This window comes from Cetorhinus maximus, chromosome 7 (genome assembly GCF_964194155.1).
Source record: "Cetorhinus maximus chromosome 7, sCetMax3.hap1.1, whole genome shotgun sequence".
In the NCBI taxonomy this organism is placed as follows: domain Eukaryota; kingdom Metazoa; phylum Chordata; class Chondrichthyes; order Lamniformes; family Cetorhinidae; genus Cetorhinus; species Cetorhinus maximus.
The window spans coordinates 6,154,026-6,175,450 of NC_135885.1; the positions used below are offsets into that span (position 1 = coordinate 6,154,026).

The 21,425-nt window shown below is 55.7% G+C and overlaps 2 protein-coding genes across 3 annotated transcripts in view; both read left to right on the plus strand.

Annotated features, from left to right (window-relative positions):
* Positions 1 to 21,425, plus strand: part of LOC144682565 (BTB/POZ domain-containing protein KCTD14-like) — a 1,380,231-nt gene that overhangs the window by 1,168,930 nt on the left and 189,876 nt on the right. The window lies entirely within an intron of this gene.
* Positions 1 to 21,425, plus strand: part of LOC144682558 (microtubule-associated protein 6 homolog) — a 54,470-nt gene that overhangs the window by 15,959 nt on the left and 17,086 nt on the right. The window contains exon 2 of the mRNA XM_078544994.1: positions 15,854 to 16,260. Coding sequence (XP_078401120.1) covers positions 15,854 to 16,260 — 407 coding nt within the window. The remainder of the gene's footprint in view (positions 1 to 15,853; positions 16,261 to 21,425) is intronic.

Here is a 21,425-nt window from a genome sequence, read left to right on the forward strand (position 1 = left end):
CACTCTCTCTCTCTCCCTCCGCCCTCTCACACTCTCTCGCTCCCCCTCCGCCCCCTCACACTCTCTCTCTCCCCCTCCGCCCCCTCGCACTCTCTCTCTCCCCCTCCGTCCCTCGCACCTCTCTCTCTCCCTCCGCCCTCTCACACTCTCTCTCTCCCCCTCCGCCCCCTCACACTCTCTCTCTCCCCTCTGCCCCCTCACACTCTCTCTCTCCCCCTCGCACTCTCTCTCTCCCCCTCCCCCCCTTCGCATTCTCTCTCTCCCCCTCCGCCCCCTCACACTCTCTCTCTCCCCCTCCGCCCCTCACGTTCTCTTTCTCCCCCTCCGCCCGCTCACACTCTCTCTCTCCCCCTCCTCCCCCTCGCACTCTCCCTTTACCCCCCTCCGCCCCCTCGCACTCTCTCTCCCCCCCTCACACTCTCTCTCTCCCCCTCCGCCCCCTCGCACTCTCTCTCTCCCCCTCACACTCTCTCTCTCTCCCCGCCCTCTCACACTCTCTCTCTCCCCCTCCGCCCCCTCGCACTCTCTCTCTCCCCCTCCTCCCCCTCCCCCCTCACACTCTCTCTCTCCCCCTCGCGCTCTCCCTCCCCTCCGCCCCTTCGCATTCTCTCTCTCCCCCGTCCGCCCCCTCGCGCTCTCTCTCCCCTCCGCCCCCTCGCACTCTCTCTCTCCCCCTCCGCCCTCTCACACTCTCTCTCTCCCCCTCCGCCCCTCACGTTCTCTTTCTCCCCCTCCTCCCCTCACACTCTCTCTCTCCCCCTCCTCCCCCTCGCACTCTCCCTTTACCCCCCTCCGCCCCCTCGCTCTCTCTCTCACCCCCTCACACTCTCTCTCTCCCCTCCGCCCCCTCGCACTCTCTCTCTCCCCCTCACACTCTCTCTCTCCCCCTCCGCCCCCTCACACTCTCTCTCTCCCCCCCGCCCTCTCACACTCTCTCTCTCCCCTCCGCCCCTCGCACTCTCTCTCTCCCCCTCCGCCACCTCGCACTCTCTCTCTCCCCCTCGCACTCTCTCTCTCCCCCTCCGCCCCTCACTCTCTCCCCTCTGCCCCCTCGCACTCTCTCTCTCCCCCTCCGCCCTCACTCTCTCCCCTCTGCCCCTTCGCACTCTCTCTCTCCCCCTCACACTCTCCCTCTCCCCTCCGCCCTCTCACACTCTCTATCTCCCCTCCCCCTCGCACTCTCTCTCTCCCCTCACTCTCTCCCTCTCCCCTCCGCCCTCTCACACTCTCTCTCTCCCTCCGCCCTCTCGCACTCTCTCTCTCCCCCTCAGCCCCTTCGCACTCTCTCTCTCCCCCTCACTCTCTCCCTCTCCCCTCCGCCCTCTCACGCTCTCTCTCCCCCCTCCTCCCCCTCGCGCTTTCTCTCTCTTCCCCGCCGCCCCCTCGCACTCTCCCTTTCCCCCCTCCGCCCCTCACACTCTCTCTCCCCCTCCGCCCCCTCGCACTCTGTCTCTCTCTCTCCCACTCCGCCCCCTCGCACTCTCTGTCTCTACCTCTGCCCTCTCACACTCTCTCGCTCCCCCTCCACCCCCTCACACTCTCTCTCTCCCCCTCGCGCTCTCCCTCCCCTCCGCCCCTTCGCATTCTCTCTCTCCCCCGTCCGCCCCCTCGCGCTCTCTCCCCCGTCCGCCCCCTCGCGCTCTCTCTCTCCCCCTCACACTCTCTCTCTCCCTCCGCCCCCTCGCACTCTCTCTCTCCCCCTCACACTCTCTCTCTCCCCCTCCGCCCCCTCGCACTCTCTCTCTCCCCCTCACACTCTCTCTCTCCCCCCCGCCCTCTCACACTCTCTCTCTCCCCCTCCGGCCCTCGCACTCTCTCTCTCCCCCTCCGCCCCCTCGCATCTCTCTCTCCCCCTCGCACTCTCTCTCTCCCCCTCCGCCCCACACTCTCTCCCTCTCCCCTCTGCCCTCTCACACTCTCTCTCTCCCCTCCGCCCTCTCGCACTCTCTCTCTCCCCCTCCGCCACCTCGCACTCTCTCTCTCCCCCTCACTCTCTCCTCTTCCCCTCCGCCCTCTCACGCTCTCTCTACCCCTCCTCCCCCTCCTCCCCTCGTGCTTTCTCTCTCTTCCCCGCCGCCCCTCGCACTCTCCCTTTCCCCCCCTCCGCCCCTCACGCTCTCTCTCCCCCTCTGACCCCTCGCGCTTTCTCTCCCTCCCCTCCGCCCCTTCGCATTCTCTCTCTCCCCCGTCCGCCATCTCGCGCTCTCTCCCCCGTCCGCCCCCTCGCGCTCTCTCCCCCGTCCGCCCCCTCGCACTCTCTCTCTCCCCTCCGCCCCCCTCGCACTCACTCTCTCTCCCTCCGCCCCCTCACACTCTCTCTCTCCCCCTCCGCCCTCTCACACTCTCTCTCTCCCCCTCCGCCCCTCACGTTCTCTTTCTCCCCCTCCGCCCGCTCACACTCTCTCTCTCCCCCTCCGCCCCTCACGTTCTCTTTCTCCCCCTCCTCCCCCTCACACTCTCTCTCTCCCCTCCTCCCCCTCGCACTCTCCCTTTACCCCCCTCCGCCCCCTCGCTCTCTCTCTCACCCCTTCACACTGTCTCTCTCCCCTCCGCCCCCTCGCACTCTCTCTCTCCCCCTCACACTCTCTCTCTCCCCTCCGCCCCCTCGCACTCTCTCTCTCCCCCTCACACTCTCTCTCTCCCCCTCCGCCCCCTCGCACTCTCTCTCTCCCCCTCACACTCTCTCTCTCCCCACCGCCCTCTCACACTCTCTCTCTCCCCCTCCGCCCCTCGCACTCTCTCTCTCCCCTCCGCCACCTCGCACTCTCTCTCTCCCCCTCGCACTCTCTCTCTCCCCCTCCGCACCTCACTCTCTCCCCTCTGCCCCCTCGCACTCTCTCTCTCCCCCTCCGCCCCTCACTCTCTCCCCTCTGCCCCCTCGCACTCTCTCTCTCCCCCTCACTCTCTCCCTCTCCCCTCCGCCCCTCTCACACTCTCTCTCCCCCTCCGCCCTCTCGCACTCTCTCTCTCCCCTCAGCCCCTTCGCACTCTCTCTCTCCCCCTCACTCTCTCCCTCTCCCTCTGCCCTCACACGCTCTCTCTCCCCCTCCTCCCCCTCCTCCCCCTCGTGCTTTCTCTCTCTTCCCCGCCGCCCCCTCGCACTCTCCCTTTCCCCCCCTCCGCCCCTCACGCTCTCTCTCCCCCTCCGCCCCCTCGGCCCCCTCGCACTCTCTCTCTCCCCCCCGCCCCCTCGCACTCTCCCTTTCCCCCCCTCCGCCCCTCGCACTCTCTCTCCCCCTCTGCCCCTCGCGCTTTCTCTCTATTCCCTCTGCCCCTTCACACTCTCTCTCTCCCCTCGCACTCTCTCTCTCCCCTCCACCCCCTCACACTATCTCTCTCCCCTCCGCCCCCTCGCACTCTCTCTCTCCCCCTCGCACTCTCTCTCTCTCCTCCGCCCTCTCACACTCTCTCGCTCCCCCTCCGCCCCCTCACACTCTCTCTCTCCCCCTCCGCCCCCTCGCACTCTCTCTCTCCCCTCGCACTCTCTCTCTCCCCCTCCGCCCCCTCGCACTCTCTCTCTCCCCCTCCGCCCCCTCGCACTCTCTCTCTCTCCCTCCGCCCTCTCACACTCTCTCGCTCCCCCTCCGCCCCTCACACTCTCTCTCTCCCCCTCCGCCCCTCACACTCTCTCTCTCCCCCTCGCACTCTCTCTCTCCCCTCGCCCCTTCGCATTCTCTCGCTCCCCTCCGCCCCCTCACACTCTCTCTCTCCCCCTCCGCCCCCTCACACTCTCTCTCTCCCCTCGCGCTCTCCCTCCCCTCCGCCCCTTCGCATTCTCTCTCTCCCCGTCCGCCCCCTCACGCTCTCTCTCCCACGCCCCCTCGCACTCTCTCTCTCCCACCGCCCCCTCGCACTCTCTCTCTCCCCCTCCGCCCCCTCGCAATCTCTCTCTCTCCCTCCGCCCTCTCACACTCTCTCGCTCCCCCTCCGCCCCCTCACACTCTCTCTCTCTCCCTCCGCCCTCTCACACTCTATCGCTCCCCTCCGCCCCTCACACTCTCTCTCTCCCCCTCCGCCCCCTCACACTCTCTCTCTCCCCCTCGCGCTCTCCCTCCCCTCCGCCCCTTCGCATTCTCTCTCTCCCCGTCCGCCCCCTCGCGCTCTCTCTCTCCCACCGCCCCCCCGCACTCTCTCTCTCCCCTCCGCCCCCCTCGCACTCACTCTCTCTCCCTCCGCCCCCTCACACTCTCTCTCTCCCCCTCCGCCCTCTCACACTCTCTCTCTCCCCCTCCGCCCCTCACGTTCTCTTTCTCCCCCTCCGCCAGCTCACACTCTCTCTCTCCCCCTCCGCCCTCTCACACTCTCTCTCTCCCCTCCTCCCCCTCCACTCTCTCTCTCTCCCCCTCCTCCCCCTCGCACTCTCCCTTTACCCCCCTCCGCCCCCTCGCTTTCTCTCTCACCCCCTCACACTCTCTCTCTCCCCCTCCGCCCCCTCGCACTCTCTCTCTCCCCCTCCGTCCCTCGCACTCTCTCTCTCTCCCTCCGCCCTCTCACACTCTCTCGCTCCCCTCCGCCCCCTCACACTCTCTCTCTCCCCCTCTGCCCCCTCACACTCTCTCTCTCCCCCTCGCACTCTCTCTCTCCCCCTCCGCCCCCCTCACACTCTCTCTCTCCCCCTCGCACTCTCTCGCTCCCCCTCCGCCCCCCTCGCACTCACTCTCTCTCCCTCTGCCCTCTCACACTCTCTCTCTCCCCCTCCGCCCTCTCAGACTCTCTCTCTCCCCCTCCGCCCCTCACGTTCTCTCTCTCCCCTCCTCCCCCTCGCACTCTCCCTTTACCCCCCTCCGCCCCCTCGCACTCTCTCGCACTCTCTCTCTCCCTCCGCCCCCTCGCACTCTCTCTCCCCCCCTCACACTCTCTCTCTCCCCCTCCGCCCCCTCGCACTCTCTCGCACTCTCTCTCTCCCCTCCGCCCCCTCGCACTCTCTCTCCCCGCCCTCTCACACTCTCTCTCTTCCCCTCCGCCCCTCGCACTCTCTCTCTCCCCCTCCGCCCCCTCGCACTCTCTCTCTCCCCCTCGCACTCTCTCTCTCCCCCTCCGCCCCCTCGGCCCCCTCCCACTCACTCTCTCTCCCCCTCCTCCCCCTCCTCCCCCTCACACTCTCTCTCTCCCCCTCGCGCTCTCCCTCCCCTCCGCCCCTTCGCATTCTCTCTCTCCCCCGTCCGCCCCCTCGCGCTCTCTCCCCCTCCGCCCTCTCACACTCTCTCTCTCCCCCTCCGCCCCTCACGTTGTCTTTCTCCCCCTCCGCCCCCTCACACTCTCTCTCTCCCCCTCCGCCCCTCACGTTCTCTTTCTCCCCTCCTCCCCCTCACACTCTCTCTCTCCCCCTCCTCCCCCCTCGCACTCTCCCTTTACCCCCCTCCGCCCCCTCGCTCTCTCTCTCACCCCCTCACACTCTCTCTCTCCCCTCCGCCCCCTCGCACTCTCTCTCTCCCCCTCACACTCTCTCTCTCCCCCTCCGCCCCCTCACACTCTCTCTCTCCCCCCCGCCCTCTCACACTCTCTCTCTCCCCCTCCGCCCCTCGCACTCTCTCTCTCCCCTCCGCCACCTCGCACTCTCTCTCTCCCCCTCGCACTCTCTCTCTCCCCCTCCGCCCCTCACTCTCTCCCCTCTGCCCCCTCGCACTCTCTCTCTCCCCCTCCGCCCCTCACTCTCTCCCCTCTGCCCCTTCGCACTCTCTCTCTCCCCCTCACACTCTCCCTCTCCCCTCCGCCCTCTCACACTCTCTATCTCCCCCTCCGCCCCCTCGCACTCTCTCTCTCCCCCTCACTCTCTCCCTCTCCCCTCCGCCCTCTCACACTCTCTCTCTCCCCTCCGCCCTCTCGCACTCTCTCTCTCCCCCTCAGCCCCTTCGCACTCTCTCTCTCCCCCTCACTCTCTCCCTCTCCCCTCCGCCCTCTCACGCTCTCTCTCCCCCTCCTCCCCCTCGCGCTTTCTCTCTCTTCCCCGCCGCCCCCTCGCACTCTCCCTTTCCCCCCCTCCGCCCCTCACACTCTCTCTCCCCCTCCGCCCCCTCGCACTCTGTCTCTCTCTCTCCCACTCCGCCCCCTCGCACTCTCTGTCTCTACCTCTGCCCTCTCACACTCTCTCGCTCCCCCTCCACCCCCTCACACTCTCTCTCTACCCCTCGCGCTCTCCCTCCCCTCCGCCACTTCGCATTCTCTCTCTCCCCCGTCCGCCCCCTCGCGCTCTCTCCCCCGTCCGCCCCCTCGCGCTCTCTCTCTCCCCCTCACACTCTCTCTCTCCCCTCCGCCCCCTCGCACTCTCTCTCTCCCCCTCACACTCTCTCTCTCCCCCTCCGCCCCCTCGCACTCTCTCTCTCCCCCTCACACTCTCTCTCTCCCCCCCGCCCTCTCACACTCTCTCTCTCCCCCTCCGGCCCTCGCACTCTCTCTCTCCCCCTCCGCCCCCTCGCACTCTCTCTCTCCCCCTCGCACTCTCTCTCTCCCCCTCCGCCCCACACTCTCTCCCTCTCCCCTCTGCCCTCTCACACTCTCTCTCTCCCCCTCCGCCCCTCGCACTCTCTCTCTCCCCCTCCGCCACCTCGCACTCTCTCTCTCCCCCTCGCACTCTCTCTCTCCCCCTCCGCACCTCACTCTCTCCCCTCTGCCCCCTCGCACTCTCTCTCTCCCCCTCCGCCCCTCACTCTCTCCCCTCTGCCCCTTCGCACTCTCTCTCTCCCCCTCACACTCTCCCTCTCCCCTCCGCCCTCTCACACTCTCTATCTCCCCCTCCGCCCCCTCGCACTCTCTCTCTCCCCCTCACTCTCTCCCTCTCCCCTCCGCCCTCTCACACTCTCTCTCTCCCCTCCGCCCTCTCGCACTCTCTCTCTCCCCCGCCGCCCCCTCGCACTCTCCCTTTCCCCCCCTCCGCCCCTCACGCTCTCTCTCCCCCTCCGCCCCCTCGGCCCCCTCCCACTCACTCTCTCTCCCCCTCCTCCCCCTCCTCCCCCTCGCACTCTCTCTCTCCCCCTCCGCCCCCTCGCACTCTCCCTTTCCCCCCCTCCGCCCCTCACGCTCTCTCTCCCCCTCTGCCCCCTCGCGCTTTCTCTCTATTCCCCTCTGCCCCTTCACACTCTCTCTCTCCCCCTCGCACTCTCTCTCTCTCCCTCCGCCCTCTCACACTCTCTCGCTCCCCCTCCGCCCCCTCACACTCTCTCTCTCCCCCTCCGCCCCCTCACACTCTCTCTCTCCCCCTCGCACTCTATCTCTCCCCCTCCGCCCCTTCGCATTCTCTCGCTCCCCCTCCGCCCCCTCACACTCTCTCTCTCCCCCTCCGCCCCCTCACACTCTCTCTCTCCCCCTCGCGCTCTCCCTCCCCTCCGCCCCTTCGCATTCTCTCTCTCCCCCGTCCGCCCCCTCACGCTCTCTCTCTCCCACCGCCCCCTCGCACTCTCTCTCTCCCACCGCCCCCTCGCACTCTCTCTCTCCCCCTCCGCCCCCTCGCAATCTCTCTCTCTCCCTCCGCCCTCTCACACTCTCTCGCTCCCCCTCCGCCCCCTCACACTCTCTCTCTCTCCCTCCGCCCTCTCACACTCTATCGCTCCCCCTCCGCCCCCTCACACTCTCTCTCTCCCCCTCCGCCCCCTCACACTCTCTCTCTCCCCCTCGCGCTCTCCCTCCCCTCCGCCCCTTCGCATTCTCTCTCTTCCCCGTCCGCCCCCTCGCGCTCTCTCTCTCCCACCGCCCCCTCGCACTCTCTCTCTCCCCTCCGCCCCCCTCGCACTCACTCTCTCTCCCTCCGCCCCCTCACACTCTCTCTCTCCCCCTCCGCCCTCTCACACTCTCTCTCTCCCCCTCCGCCCCTCACGTTCTCTTTCTCCCCCTCCGCCAGCTCACACTCTCTCTCTCCCCCTCCGCCCTCTCACACTCTCTCTCTCCCCCTCCTCCCCCTCACACTCTCTCTCTCCCCCTCCTCCCCCTCGCACTCTCCCTTTACCCCCCTCCGCCCCCTCGCTTTCTCTCTCACCCCCTCACACTCTCTCTCTCCCCCCCGCCCTCTCACACTCTCTCGCTCCACCTCCGCCCCTCGCACTCTCTCTCTCCCCCTCCACCCCCTCGCACTCTCGCTCTCCCCCTCGCATTCTCTCTCTCCCCCTCCGCCCCTCACTCTCTCCCCTCTGCCCCCTCGCACTCTCTCTCTCCCCCTCCGCCCCTCACTCTCTCCCCTCCAACCCTTCGCACTCTCTCTCTCCCCCTCACACTCTCCCTCTCACCTCCGCCCTCTCACACTCTCTCTCTCCCCCTCCGCTCCCTCGCACTCTCTCTCTCCCCCTCACTCTCTCCCTCTCCCCTCCGCCCTCTCACACTCTCTCTCTCCCCTCCGCCCTCTCGCACTCTCTCTCTCCCCCTCAGCCCCTTCGCACTCTCTCTCTCCCCCTCACTCTCTCCCTCTCCCCTCCGCCCCCTCGCACTCTCTCTCCCCCCTCCGCCCCCTCGCACTCTCCCTTTCCCCCCCTCCGCCCCTCACGCTCCCTCTCTCCCCTCCGCCCTCTCACACTCTCTCTCTCCCCTCCGCTCTCTCGCACTCTCTCTCTCCCCCTCAGCCCCTTCGCACTCTCTCTCTCCCCCTCACTCTCTCCCTCTCCCCTCCGCCCTCTCACACTCTCTCTCTCCCCTCCGCCCCCTCGCACTCTCCCTTTCCCCCCCTCCGCCCCTCACGCTCCCTCTCCCCTCCGCCCTCTCACACTCTCTCTCTCTCCCCTCCGCCCCCTCGCACTCTCTCTCTCCCCTCCACCCCCTCGCACTCTCCCTTTCCCCCCCTCCGCCCCTCACGCTCCCTCTCTCCCCTCCGCCCTCTCACACTCTCTCTCTCCCCTCCGCCCTCTCGCACTCTCTCTCTCCCCCTCAGCCCCTTCGCACTCTCTCTCTCCCCCTCACTCTCTCCCTCTCCCCTCCGCCCTCTCACACTCTCTCTCTCCCCTCCGCCCCCTCGCACTCTCCCTTTCCCCCCCTCCGCCCCTCACGCTCCCTCTCCCCTCCGCCCTCTCACACTCTCTCTCTCTCCCCTCCGCCCCCTCGCACTCTCTCTCTCCCCTCCACCCCCTCGCACTCTCCCTTTCCCCCCCTCCGCCCCTCACGCTCTCTCTCCCCCTCTGCCCCCTCGCGTTTTCTCTCCCTCCCCCTCCGCCCCCTCGCACTCTCTCTCTCCCCTCTCCACCCCCTCGCGCTCTCTCTCTCTCTCTTTCTCCCCATTCACCCCCTCGCACTCTTTCTCTCTCCTCTCCACCCCCTCGTGCTCTCTCTCTCCCCTCTCCACCCCCTCGCACTCTCTCTCTCTCTTTCTCCCCATTCACCCCCTCGCGCTCTCTCTTTCTCCCCATTCACCCCCTCGCACTCTTTCTCTCTCCTCTCCACCCCCTTGCGCTCTCTCTTTCTCCCCATTCACCCCCTCACACTCTCTCTCTCCCCCCTCCGCCCCCTCACACTCTCTCTCTCCCCCTCCGCCCCTTCACGCTCAGAACTGGACGCAGTAATCCAGATGAGGCCTAACTAGTGTCTTATACAACTGACTGCCTCTCCTCTGCTGTTCAGCTGGGTGGAACTGTTCTCACTTGGTTTTGCTCCTAACTTATCTACTCACAGCCAGACCATCTCCTACAATGGTTCACCTTTGAACTCTGTGCCTTGACCTTCGGAGGCCTCCAAGGATCTATCCTTGGCCCCCCCTCCTCTTCATATTACACAAAGATATCAGGTCAGTTCCGCAGGTATGCTAATGACTCCCAGCTCTACCTCTGCACCAATTCTCTCAACTCATTCAACATCAACTGTGTCGGGTATCTGGTCCCGGATAAACCTAACCTCCTCCACTTTAAAATCAAGTTTGAGGGATAAACATTGGCAACGACACAGGGGAGAAATCCCCTGTTCTTTTGCGAAATGCTGCCATGGGACCTTTGACTCCCACCTGAGATGGCAGATGGGGCCTCAGCATTGCAGCACCTCCACAGCGAGTGTCAGCCTTTAAATGTGCTCAAATCTCTGGGGCGGGTCCTGAGCCCATGAGCCTATGAGCCAGAGGGCTGACACTGAGCAATGGTTGGTACCTTAATGACGTCAGATGACGTTACTTTGTCTTCTGTTTCAATGGTGGTGTTAAGCTGTTCATTGTCAGCTGACGAAGTATGGTTTAAGCTCCCGTGAGATAAGATTACACCCAGTTCAACCCCTTGGCCACCACCCTCTCTGCTGAGAGGCCACCTGCTGCAAGGCAAGTTGGTGTTAAGCTCCGGAGATTTGCTTAAACTACCCAGAAACCTTCACATTGAAATAGGAACATGGGAACACAGGGCTTAGGAGCAGGAGTAGGCCATTCGGCCCCTTGGGCTTGCTCCGCCATTCGGTAAGATCATGGCTGATTGGATCATGGCCTCATTTTCCTGTCTGCCTCCCCTACCCCTTGACTCCCTTGTCTCTCAAGAACAGGAGTTGAATTGAACTGAGGGTAGCGATGGCATTACAAGTTCTGGGAAAGAACAGGGTTTGATTAGCTGAGGGAACTTTCGTCATTCAGGGCTTTCCCATATTGTAATTGAATTTGTGATACAGGTTGTTCAGTATCGCCAAGTACTTGCTTTGGTGAATGACGTATGGATTTCTACTGACGTATACACCATCGGTCTAAAAGATGCTAAAGGTTTCACATGAGATCCTGCTGGCATCATATTGAAATCACCTGAACCATTAGGGTGTATTTTAGCATAAAGTACCTATCAATTCTGTTAACTAAATCTTTGTAAATCACACATTAGGCCTCAGTTGCAGTACTGGGCTGGGTTTTACAGATACAAGCCAGGCTGGGAGCCCTCCATGCTCAGGTAAACTACGGCGCGATGACACGGGATTGCCAATCCGACATCATCCCGCCAATCTCCAATAATGTGGAAAGCGAGCAGGTGCTGAAGTTGGAAACCTGCCACCCTTTTGAATAAAACATTTAGCAAACTATTGAGCTTGTTAAAAATCCAGCCGACTGCATTCTTTTGCTGCCCATGACATTTTTTGCGAGTCACACGAGAAAAATGTTGGGTGTACAAATAGTCGATTGATATGACAGAGTTTTTTTTTATATTCGTTCACTGGCATCGCTGGCATTTATTGCCCATCCCTAATTGCCCTCTTTCAGAGTTAACCACATTGCTGTGGGTCTGGAGTCACATGAAGTCCAGACCAGGTAAGGACAGCAGATTTCCTTCCCTAAAGGACGTCAGTGAACCAGGTGGGTTTTTACAACAATCGACAATGGTTTCAAGGCCATCATTAGCCTTTTAGTTCCAGATTTTTTTTTATTGAATTCAAATTCTACCATCGGCCACGGTGGGATTGGAACCCGGGTCCCCGAAGCATTACCCTGGGTCTCTGGATTAACAGTCCAGTGACAATCCCACTACACCACCGCCTCCCCCTAACTTGAAAAAGAAAGACATTTTTTGTCAAAGCTTTTCATCTTGCACTCATCAGGACAATTCCCAAGAAAATGTCAATGTAAGGGGGAAACAACACATTTATAAAAAGAGAGTACAGGTTGGTTGGCAAGTGAACTCATATTGGTAGAGATGTTGCCATGGAGAACACAACAATTGATGGTGACTGACAGTTAACTGCCAAGCATCGTTTGCAATTTAAACCAGGCAGCTTGACTCCGATTGGTCAAGACATCGTCCTGGGGGCTGAACCAGCGCACGGCTGTCACTTATTTTGTTTAGATGAAACAGGCACAATGTGTGTACATGTTCTATCTGTCTGCAAAGAACAGGGCCCTGACGCTAGGTATGTAGGCCGTATGCCCCAAAGACTGGCAGATCGTATCAAACAGCATGTCCCAGCCACTGTTTGCAATGGGCAAGGTACAGACCGGACCCAACAAGCCCGCGCTTTCATAATTCAACACACAGTGTCCAATATTAGATGTGAGAGTCCACGAGTGGACAATATTTGCTAAATAATCCTCAGTGTGTTAAAAATTACGCCCCGACACGCAATTTCAGATTGTCAGTCGGGCTCGCAGTGTGGCACACGCGTGTGTACTGGAAGCTACGTATATTAACACACAGTGCTTTATGCCAGGTATGTGGAGGCGGCACAAGGGTGGATGAAAAGACCTGAAAATGTGACCAAGGCTGCATGTAGCAGCAGAGTGTGCTGCTGAAGGTGGACGTGTTTGACTGTTAGTGAACTTTATTTGCTCAGTTTTTGTAGACTAACATAACATTTAAGGAGAGAGTGAGAGGGCAGCAGGACTTTTAAATTGGTGGCCAGAACTGACCTCCAGCTCACAGCCCAACTCCTCTCCCGCCGGATGTCCTGCCCGATTGGGCGTGGAACACCCACTCTCCCCCCCACCCCGCCTTCCCTCCTCCCTGGCTGGCCAACCCTTGATTCGACGTGCTGAAAGAGCGGGGGGCAGGGTACAAGAGGGCCCCACACACTTCCCAACCCCACATCCTCACCCAGCCAGAACCCCTCAAATCCAGCCCAATATCTGCGTCCAGTTTTTTGGGAAACATACTTTAGGGAGGACGTCAAGGTCTGGGAGAGGTAGGGGGGCAGAGCAGATTTGCTGGAATGGTACCAGGGTTGAGGAGTTTCGCTATCTGGAGAGATTGGAAAAGATGCTCTTTAGAACTGAGAGGACGAAGGGGAGATTTATTAGCGTGGATTAAAATTAGGAAGCGTTTTGATAGAGTAAACAAGGAGGAACTGTTTCCAGTCAGCAGCGAGAGGACACTAATTTAATAGAACTGACAAAAAAGACAGTGGGGGAGATGAGAAGAATTTCTTTTACTCTGAGTTTGTCATTCTTTGTAACTTTGTAATGTGTTGGGCTGTTAAAAGCCAGGTGCGCTGGCTGAAAGGGCCAGTGGAAGGAGATTCATTAGTAACTTCCAAAAGGAAATTGGATAAGTACTTAAAATGGAAGCATTTCCAGGTTTATCGGAAAAGTGCAGGGGAGTTGGACCGAAAACCGAACATGCTGGGAATACTCAGCAAGTCAGGTGGCACCAGCGGAGAGAGAACCAGAGGTAATGCTTTCAGCTGATGATGACCTTTCATCAGAACATCAGGTCATCAAGCTGAAAAGTTAACTCTGTTTCTCCCTCCATGGGGGCTGCCTAACCTGCTGAGTATTTCCAGCACTTTCAGTTTCTATTTCACATTTCCAGCATCCGGAGTATTTCGCTTTTGCATTAGGGTAGTGGAGCTATTTGGATAATTCTTTCCGACAGCCAGCACAGGAACAAAAGGCTGAATGGCCTCCTTCTGTGCTGTAAGCGTCTATGGGCTGGCTTTTAATCTGAGGGCAGGCCACCTGCAGCCCAGCGTAAATTTTGGGAGTGAGCCCGCCTCCCTTTAGCCGTCTCTGGGAGCTTGCTGTGTGCAAATTGGTTGCCGTGTTTCCTGCATTACAACAGTGGCTACACTTCAGAAGTATTTCATTGTGTGTAAGCGGTTTGAGACCTCCTGAGATCATGAAAGGCACAGTATGGGAGGGTGCTGCACTGGGAAATAAACAAAAGCATGTGAAATAAAAAGGAATCTAGACAGAAAAGTTAACAAGCAGGCCAGCTGGGGGCCAGCATACATAAGTGAGAGGGCTAAAACACAGAATTTTAAAAAATAATTCCTGAAGATTAATGGGAGGTGAATGAAGGAACACAGCTCCAGACCGAATATAATTAAACCAAAACTTAAAAAGGAGGAATATGATCAAATCTGGCCTGACGATACTAAAAATAGCCTAACAGCAGCTATTAGCAAGGGCACAAAGTTGGAGAACACCAGCTGAGGCCGTGGTCCCAACTTCCCAACGTTCTTGTAAGATTCCTGGATTCGGGCCCACGTACACCTAAATAGGCAGTCGGCCATTCGTATGTAATTTTAAGATCGTTTATTGAGGTTGTTAAAAATACAACAGTTTAGGTATGATGTATTAACTAATTAGACCCCTGTCTAAAACAGCATATGATCTGTAACTTGTAGCTTGTGAAAACAGTATTCAGCTCTCTAGCCGAAGTGTTAGGAATCTCTTCCCTCCATCTCTCGATCTTCCTCCTCCTCCTCCTCTGGTCCATCTTCCATCTGAAGAAGGCAGCTGCCCAATGAGCACTGCCGCCTCACCAATATGACACCAATCTATGTGCCCTTTTTTGGGGGCTGGTAGCTTAGCCAGTGTCAATCATCTATCTAACTATTCTGACCAATGGATCCTGGACAGGTACTCAAAACGCCAGGATGGTCATTGCCGCCCCCCACCCCCACTCCAACCTTGTGCATCACCCCATTCGAGGTCAGTTTTTTTGAGTTTACATCATATCCTGGTCTTTCCTAAACACTTGGGAGATGAGGGGGGTGCACAGGACACCATCTAACAACTCGGGAATCTGGAACAGGCAGCCTGGGCTAAGTGATCTTGCTGCTACTGAAGGTCAAAGTGTTGAGAGAGAGAGAGAGGCAATCAAAGCTGCTTAGAAAATCCAATAAAATGCAGAAGATACCCGCTTGCTAAAGACCCCAAATTCTTACATTCTCAGCCCAATTTCACTCGGAAGTGCAGAGGAAATATCCCCCTGTGGGCTCTTGGATCCCCTCACACAATACTGGTCAGTGGAAGATTGGGAATATAAATTGATAAAGCTGTACATCCATTCTGATTTGCTGAGCTGGGTGATTCTGTTTCCTGTACAGCACTTCACCCATAATCTCATTTTCAGTGATAAGCGTCAAATGCTCCACAATGCAGACATGAAATAATTCATTTACAGGCTTCCTCAGAAACAATATCCAAGGATTGCAGGAAGGACGACAGTTAATTCTTATCAGGCAGTTTATATTCTTGCTCCCCTGCGGTCACTGAACCCTATTGGTACAGTTCACTGAGCACTGGACTCTCTATTCCCACCTAGTCCAGGACTCTCTGATCATTTCTAGCCTTAATCTCACTTCCAATATTCATTATCCAACATTGTAAGTCAGTCGAACCCCTCAATTAGATTCCAGCTTGTAATTCACTCCCTGAATTGATCACCTGATGTATAAATTACCCGAACCCTTAAATTACATTCCAGTCTGACACTCAGTCTTGTGTTTAATATTATTGGTTGGATCCTGGAAAAAAAAACGCTTGTGGTTCCATAGAATCTTACAGCACAGCACCTTGGAAAGGTTTGCTATTTAGGAGGACATAGGAACAGGAGTAGGCCATTCAGCCCCTTGAACATGTTCTATCCTTGGATCAAATGAAGACTGATTTGTATCTTAACTCCATCCCCCCACCTTTGTCCCATGAGCCTAGTGTATCCTTACCTAATAAAAACCTATCCATCTCAGTGTTGAGTTGACTTACTGCCTCAGCAGCATTTTTGGAGAGTTACTTCCAAATTTCCACACAGCTTTGTGTGAATAAGAGCTTCCCAGCATCATCTCTGAACAGCAGCTGATGGAATTTAAATTCAATTAATAAAATCTGGAATTATAAAGTTAGCAATAGTGACCATGAAACTATCATTGATTGTTGTAGAAACCCATCTGGTTCACTAATGTCCTTTAGGGAAGGAAATCTGCCGTCCTTACCCAGTCTGACCTGCATGTGACTCCAGACCCACAGCAATGCTGTTGACTGTTAACTGCCCTCTGCAATGGCTCATTCAGTTCAAGGGGCATTTAGGGGTGGGCAACAAATGCTGGCCTTGCCTGTGACACCCACATCCCATGAAAGAAAAAAAATGCCCATTCAATTTAACCCTGGTAAAATAAAGGAACTAGAGAAATGCAAGATTGATGTTGTATTAAGGTTGGATTACACATGAGATAATCCGTGTCACAATGTCTTTTTTAATTCTGGGACACTCAGGCATCTGAAGCAGCGACCGAAGTTGTGTCAGCATCAACAAGTACCAAGCCTGGATCACGGCGGGAATCGGTCATGAGGCAGGACTATCGTCCCTGGAAGGTGCGCCCCGAGCCCAGCTGTAAGCCCAAGCAGGAGTACACACCGACGGACACGCCCTTTGAGAAAGAGACACAGTACAAGAAGGATTTCAAGGCCTGGCCCATTCCCAAGAGGAGCGACCACCATCCCTGGATACCCAAGGGGGAGAGAGGGAGCCAGACGCCAGTGCCCATCAGAGAGGAGCCATCAGGCTCAGTGGCAACACCAGTGGCACTGCCAGCAGTGGGTCCCGATCTGGCAAAAGGCAAAGTGGCAGATGCTTTAAACAGGCAGATCAAAGAGGAGAGAGGGACCAGCACCTCCTACAGGTAACAGACCGGCCCATGGTAACATTCCCTTCAATAGCTCTACATTGAGTCATTGTGAAACCTTTAATAAATCACTAATTCGGCCTCAGCTGGAGTATTGTATCCAATTCCGTGCCACCACACTCGGGAATGAAGTCAAGGTGTAGGATCATAGGAGCAAGGGGAGGCCATTCAGCCCCTTGAGCCTGTTTTCCATTCAGTTAGGCAATGGCTGATCCTAACTCCATGCACCTGCCTTGAGTTGAATCATGAGGGGCACATTTCATAAAATTGGTTTATGTTCCATTGAGCAGGTTGCGAGGTGATCCAACTGAGGTGTTCATGGCAAAGGTATCAGAAGGCTAGATACAGAGACAGTCCAGAATTAGGGCATATAACCTTAAAACTAGAGCTAGGCTCTTCCCTTTAGAGCAGAGAAAGGTTTGGGGGAGATTTATTAGGGGTGTTCAAAAGGATGAAGGGTTTTGTGACAGACAGGAGGGGGGGGGTCGGTTCAAACAGCGCACTAATTCGTTCCTCTCACCACCCGCCCAGAAACAGAGAGGTGGTTTGATTTGTTTCCTTTTTAATAAGCGGCGGCGTATTCCCCAGCCCCTCGGTCTTTGGGTGATCCAATTCCTACTGATGACCCCACTCGAGGTAGGGTGAACTGAAAAGGTTAGCTTATGACACACATTCAAAAAATACTGTGGGAAGGAGGGGCTGCAATGTCCCCCTTCCGCACATGTACAGTAAAGAGAGGGGGTGGAGAAAAGAAGGTTTTGCAGTACAGGGACCACAGAGAAAAATAAATATGGGTTCACGTGAGGCCCAGAGTCCAGGATCAAAGACCCATGAGGGATTCCTTCACGGAGGTCGGCAGTGTGAAAACTGGGGGTGTAGGGTTTGCTTTTCCAGTTGTGACCACTCCACAAGATGGAGTAGGTACGCAGAGATGGACCAGTTTGCAGACATTGGTACAGAGCTGTCAGCAGAGGCGGGGAGGATGGGACCAGGTGTCCAACCTGACCAGAACACCTTCTGTGTGGCCTGCCAGTCAGATGTTAAAGCGGCAGACTGGTTCGCAGCTCAGGAAGGCTACATTAACTTGTCCAGCGAGCCAGAGTCTTAGGTCATGTGACCTTACCTCTCAACCAGGCCTTCAGCAAAGGATGTTTATCCAATTAAAAGCAAAATATCGCGGACGCTGGAAATCCGAAATTAAAAACAGAAAATGCTGGGAAAAATTCAGCAGGTCTGGCAGCCTCTGTGGACAGTTAATGTTTTGAGTCTGTATGACTTTTCTTCAGAGCTGAAGAGTGGTAGAAACGTGGTGGGTTTTATGCTATTTGAGAGTGGAGCAGGTGGAGCAAAATAGAAGGTCAGGGATATGTAGGGGCTCAGGAGAGATTGACAAAGATGTCATGGACGCAAGACAAAGGCAGTGTGAATGGTAGTGTTAAAGACTAAAGAAGGTGCTGATAGTGGCAGAAAGGTAGGATAACAGAATGTGTTAATAGCAGAACAAGGGTCAGCGCCCTGTGAAATCACAACATAGAAACAAGTAACAGATAGTCCTGTATGAGGATGGGGATGTGGTTGGGGAAAAAAGATTAAAAAAAGATAAAAACTTAGAAATAAAATAAAATTAAGGCAAGATAAATAAATGAATAATTTATTAAATTAATTTATTAAAAATTAAAAATAAAAATAAATTAAAATGAAAAAAATTGGTTTAACAAAGGAGTAAAGATGGAGGTTCATGGTCTGAAGTTGTTGAACTCAATGTTAAGTCCGGAAGACTATAAAGTGCCTAGTCGGAAGATGAGGTGCTGTTCCTCCAGTTTGTGTTGGGCTTCACTGGAACATTGCAGCAGGCCAAGAATGGACATGTGGGCATGAGAGCAAGATGGTGAGTTGAAATGGCAAGCGACAGGAAGGTCTGGGTTATGCTTGTGGACTGAGCAAAGGTGTATCACAAAGCAGTCACCCAGTCTGCGTTTAGTCTCCCCAAATCCACCAGGGCCACTCAGCTCCTGACCTCATTACAGCCTTGGTTCAAACGTAAGCAAAAGAGCTGAACTCCAGAGGTGAGGTGAGAGTGACTGCCCTTGACATCAAGGCAGCATTTGTCTGAGTGTGGCATCGAGGAGCCCTAGCAAAACTGGAGTCAGTGGGAATCAGGGGGAAAACTCTTGACTGGTTGGAGTCATACCTAGCACAAAGGAAGATGGTTGTGGTTGTTGGAGGTCAATCATCTCAGTTCCAGGACATCAGTGCAGGAGTTCCTCAGGGTTGTGTCCTCAGCCCAACCAACTTCAGCTGCTTCGTCAATGATCCTCCTTCCATCATAAGGTCAGAAGTGGGGATGTTCGCTGATGTTTGCACAATGTTCAGCACCATTCACATCTCCTCAGGTACTGAACAGTCCATGTCCAAATACAATGAGACCTGGACAATATCCAGGCTTGGGCTGACAAGTAACATTCATGCCAGGCGATGACCATCGCCAACAAGAGAGAATATAACCATTGCCCCTTGATGTTCAATGGCATTACCATCACTGAATCCCCCATTATCAACATCCTGGGGTTACCATTGACCAGAAACTGAACTGGACTAGCCATATAAATACTGTGGCTACAAGAGCATGTCAGAGGCTGGGAGTCCTGTGATGAGTAACCCATCTCCCCAAAGCCTGTCCCCCATTTACAAGGCACAAGTCAGGAGTGTGATGGAATACTCTCCACTTGCCTGGATGAGTGCAGCTCCCACAACACTCAAGAAGCTTGACACCATCCAGGACAAAGCAGCCCACTTGATTGGCACCACATCCAGAAACATTCATTCCCTCCACCACCAACGTACAGTGGCAGCAGTGTGCACCATCTACAAGATACACTGCAGGAATTCACCAAGGCTGCTTCAGGCAGCACGACCACTACCATCTAGAAGGACAAGGGCAGCAGATAGATGGGAACATCACCACCTGGAAATTCCCCTTCAAACCACTCACCATCCTGACTTGGAAATATATCACCGTTCTTTCACTGTCGCTGTGTCAAAATCCTGGAACTCCCTCCCTAACAGCACTGTGGGTGAAAACACACTGCGTGGGCTGCAGCAGTTCAAGAATGTGGCTCACTACCACCTTCTCAAGGGCAATTAGGAATGGGCAATAAATGCTGGCCCAGCCAGGGAAGCCCACATCCCGTGAATGAATAAAAAAAGATAAATCGCAAAACAACCAGAGGAGGGAGATGAGGAGAATGTTTTTTATTTTATGATCTGGAATGTGAAAGGGCAGTGAAAGGAGATTCAATAGTAACTTTTAACATCTCATTGAAAAGACAACACCTTTGACAATGCAGCAGTCTCTCAGGGCTGCACTCAAGGTGTCAGCCGAGAATTTTGTGGTCCAGTCTCAGGACCCACAACCATTGGACCTAGAAGTGAGAGAGATGCCCACTGAGAAACAACTGTCATTTTCACCACCCAGGCACATATTTCTTACATGGGGGCCAGCTGGTTGACATTAACACACAATCAGTCTCTCTTAAACCAACACAAGCAGCACAAATGTCATCTGTCACTGAGGCCTCGTTTATCCCTTTGTGTTTGTCATTCAGCAGTGAAAGAGGGAGTGGGGGACACTTTTCAAACATCCATACAAATAACACTGAGAACCATAGCATCATACAGCGCAGAAGGAGACCATTTGACCCATCATACCTGTGCCAGCTCTTTGGAAGAGCTACCCAATTAGTTCCACTCCCTCTCTCCTTCCCTTAGCTGTGCAAATTATTCCCCTTTTGAACCAAGGATACGTCTCCTTTTTCAGCTTTTCAGGGCTATAAAAGATCCCACGACACTATTCTGAACAACAGCAGGGGAGTTTGATCCGGTTTCCTGGTTGATATTTATTCTGTAAGCAACACAGCTAAAACAGATGATCTAGTATTTAACACATTACTGTTTGTGGGACCTTTCTGTGTGCAAATTAGCTGCACTTCAAAAGTATTTCACTGGCCCTAAATCGCTTTGTGACGTCCTGAGGTCGTCCCCCTCCACCACATGGGACAAGATCATGGAGAGGTGGCAATCCTTCGGTAAGCTTGATGTCTCTGTGTGACCGGTCAACACCACAGGGTATTGAGTGTGTCTTGTAGATATCAATAATAAGACCCTGATTTAGTTGTGAAGTTATCCTTTCATTCTGGTGGTTTGTTTTGGCAGTGTGTTTTTAGTTTGATTGGGCCATCCTGTAGTAGCATTGCCCAGACCGCTATGATGATTTTTGTTTGGCCAATCTTGTTGACCTATCAGAAAGGCCCATCCTACATCATCTCACTCTATTAACATATCCTGCTATTCCTATTCCTCATATGCTTATCTACCTTCCCCTTAAATGTATCTATATTATTCATTTCAACTATTCCCCGTGCTAGTGAATTTCATACTCTCATCGCTCTCTGGGTAAAACTGTTTCTCCTAAGTTCCTAAGGGTCATGAGGACTCGAAACGTCAACTGTGCTCTTCTCCACCGATGCTGCCAGACCTGCTGAGTTTTTCCAGGTATTTCTGTTTTTATTTTGTTTTGTTTTGGATTTCCAGCATCCGTAGTTCTTTGCTTTTATCTCCTAAGTTCCTACTGGATTTTTTAATGACTGTCTTGTATCCATGGTCCCTGGTTTTTATCATGACTAAGAAGGCTGAGACCATTAATAGGATCCTGAACTGCTGAATCCAAAGCCCTTTCTTTTAATTTATTCTTCTATGGGATGTGGGCGTCACTGTCTAGGCCAGCATTTGTTGCCCATCCCTAACTGCCCTTGAGAAGATGGTGGCGTGCCGAATTCTTGGACTGCTGCAGCTCACGTGGTGTAGGTACACCCACAGTGCTGTTAGGGAGGGAGTTCCAGGATTTTGATCCAGTGACAGTGAAGGAACAGTGATACATTTCCAAGGCAGGATGGTGAGTGTCTTGTAGGGGAATTTCCAGGTGGTGGTGTTCCAGTGCATCTGTCCTTGTCCTTCTAGGTAGTAGAGGTTGTGGGTTTGGAAGGTGCTGTTTAAGGAGCCTGCAGTTCCTCTAAGGAGTTGCTGCAGTGCATCTTGTAGATGAAACATACTGTGCGTCAATGGTTGATGGAGTGAATGTTTAAGGTGATGGATGGAGTGCCAAT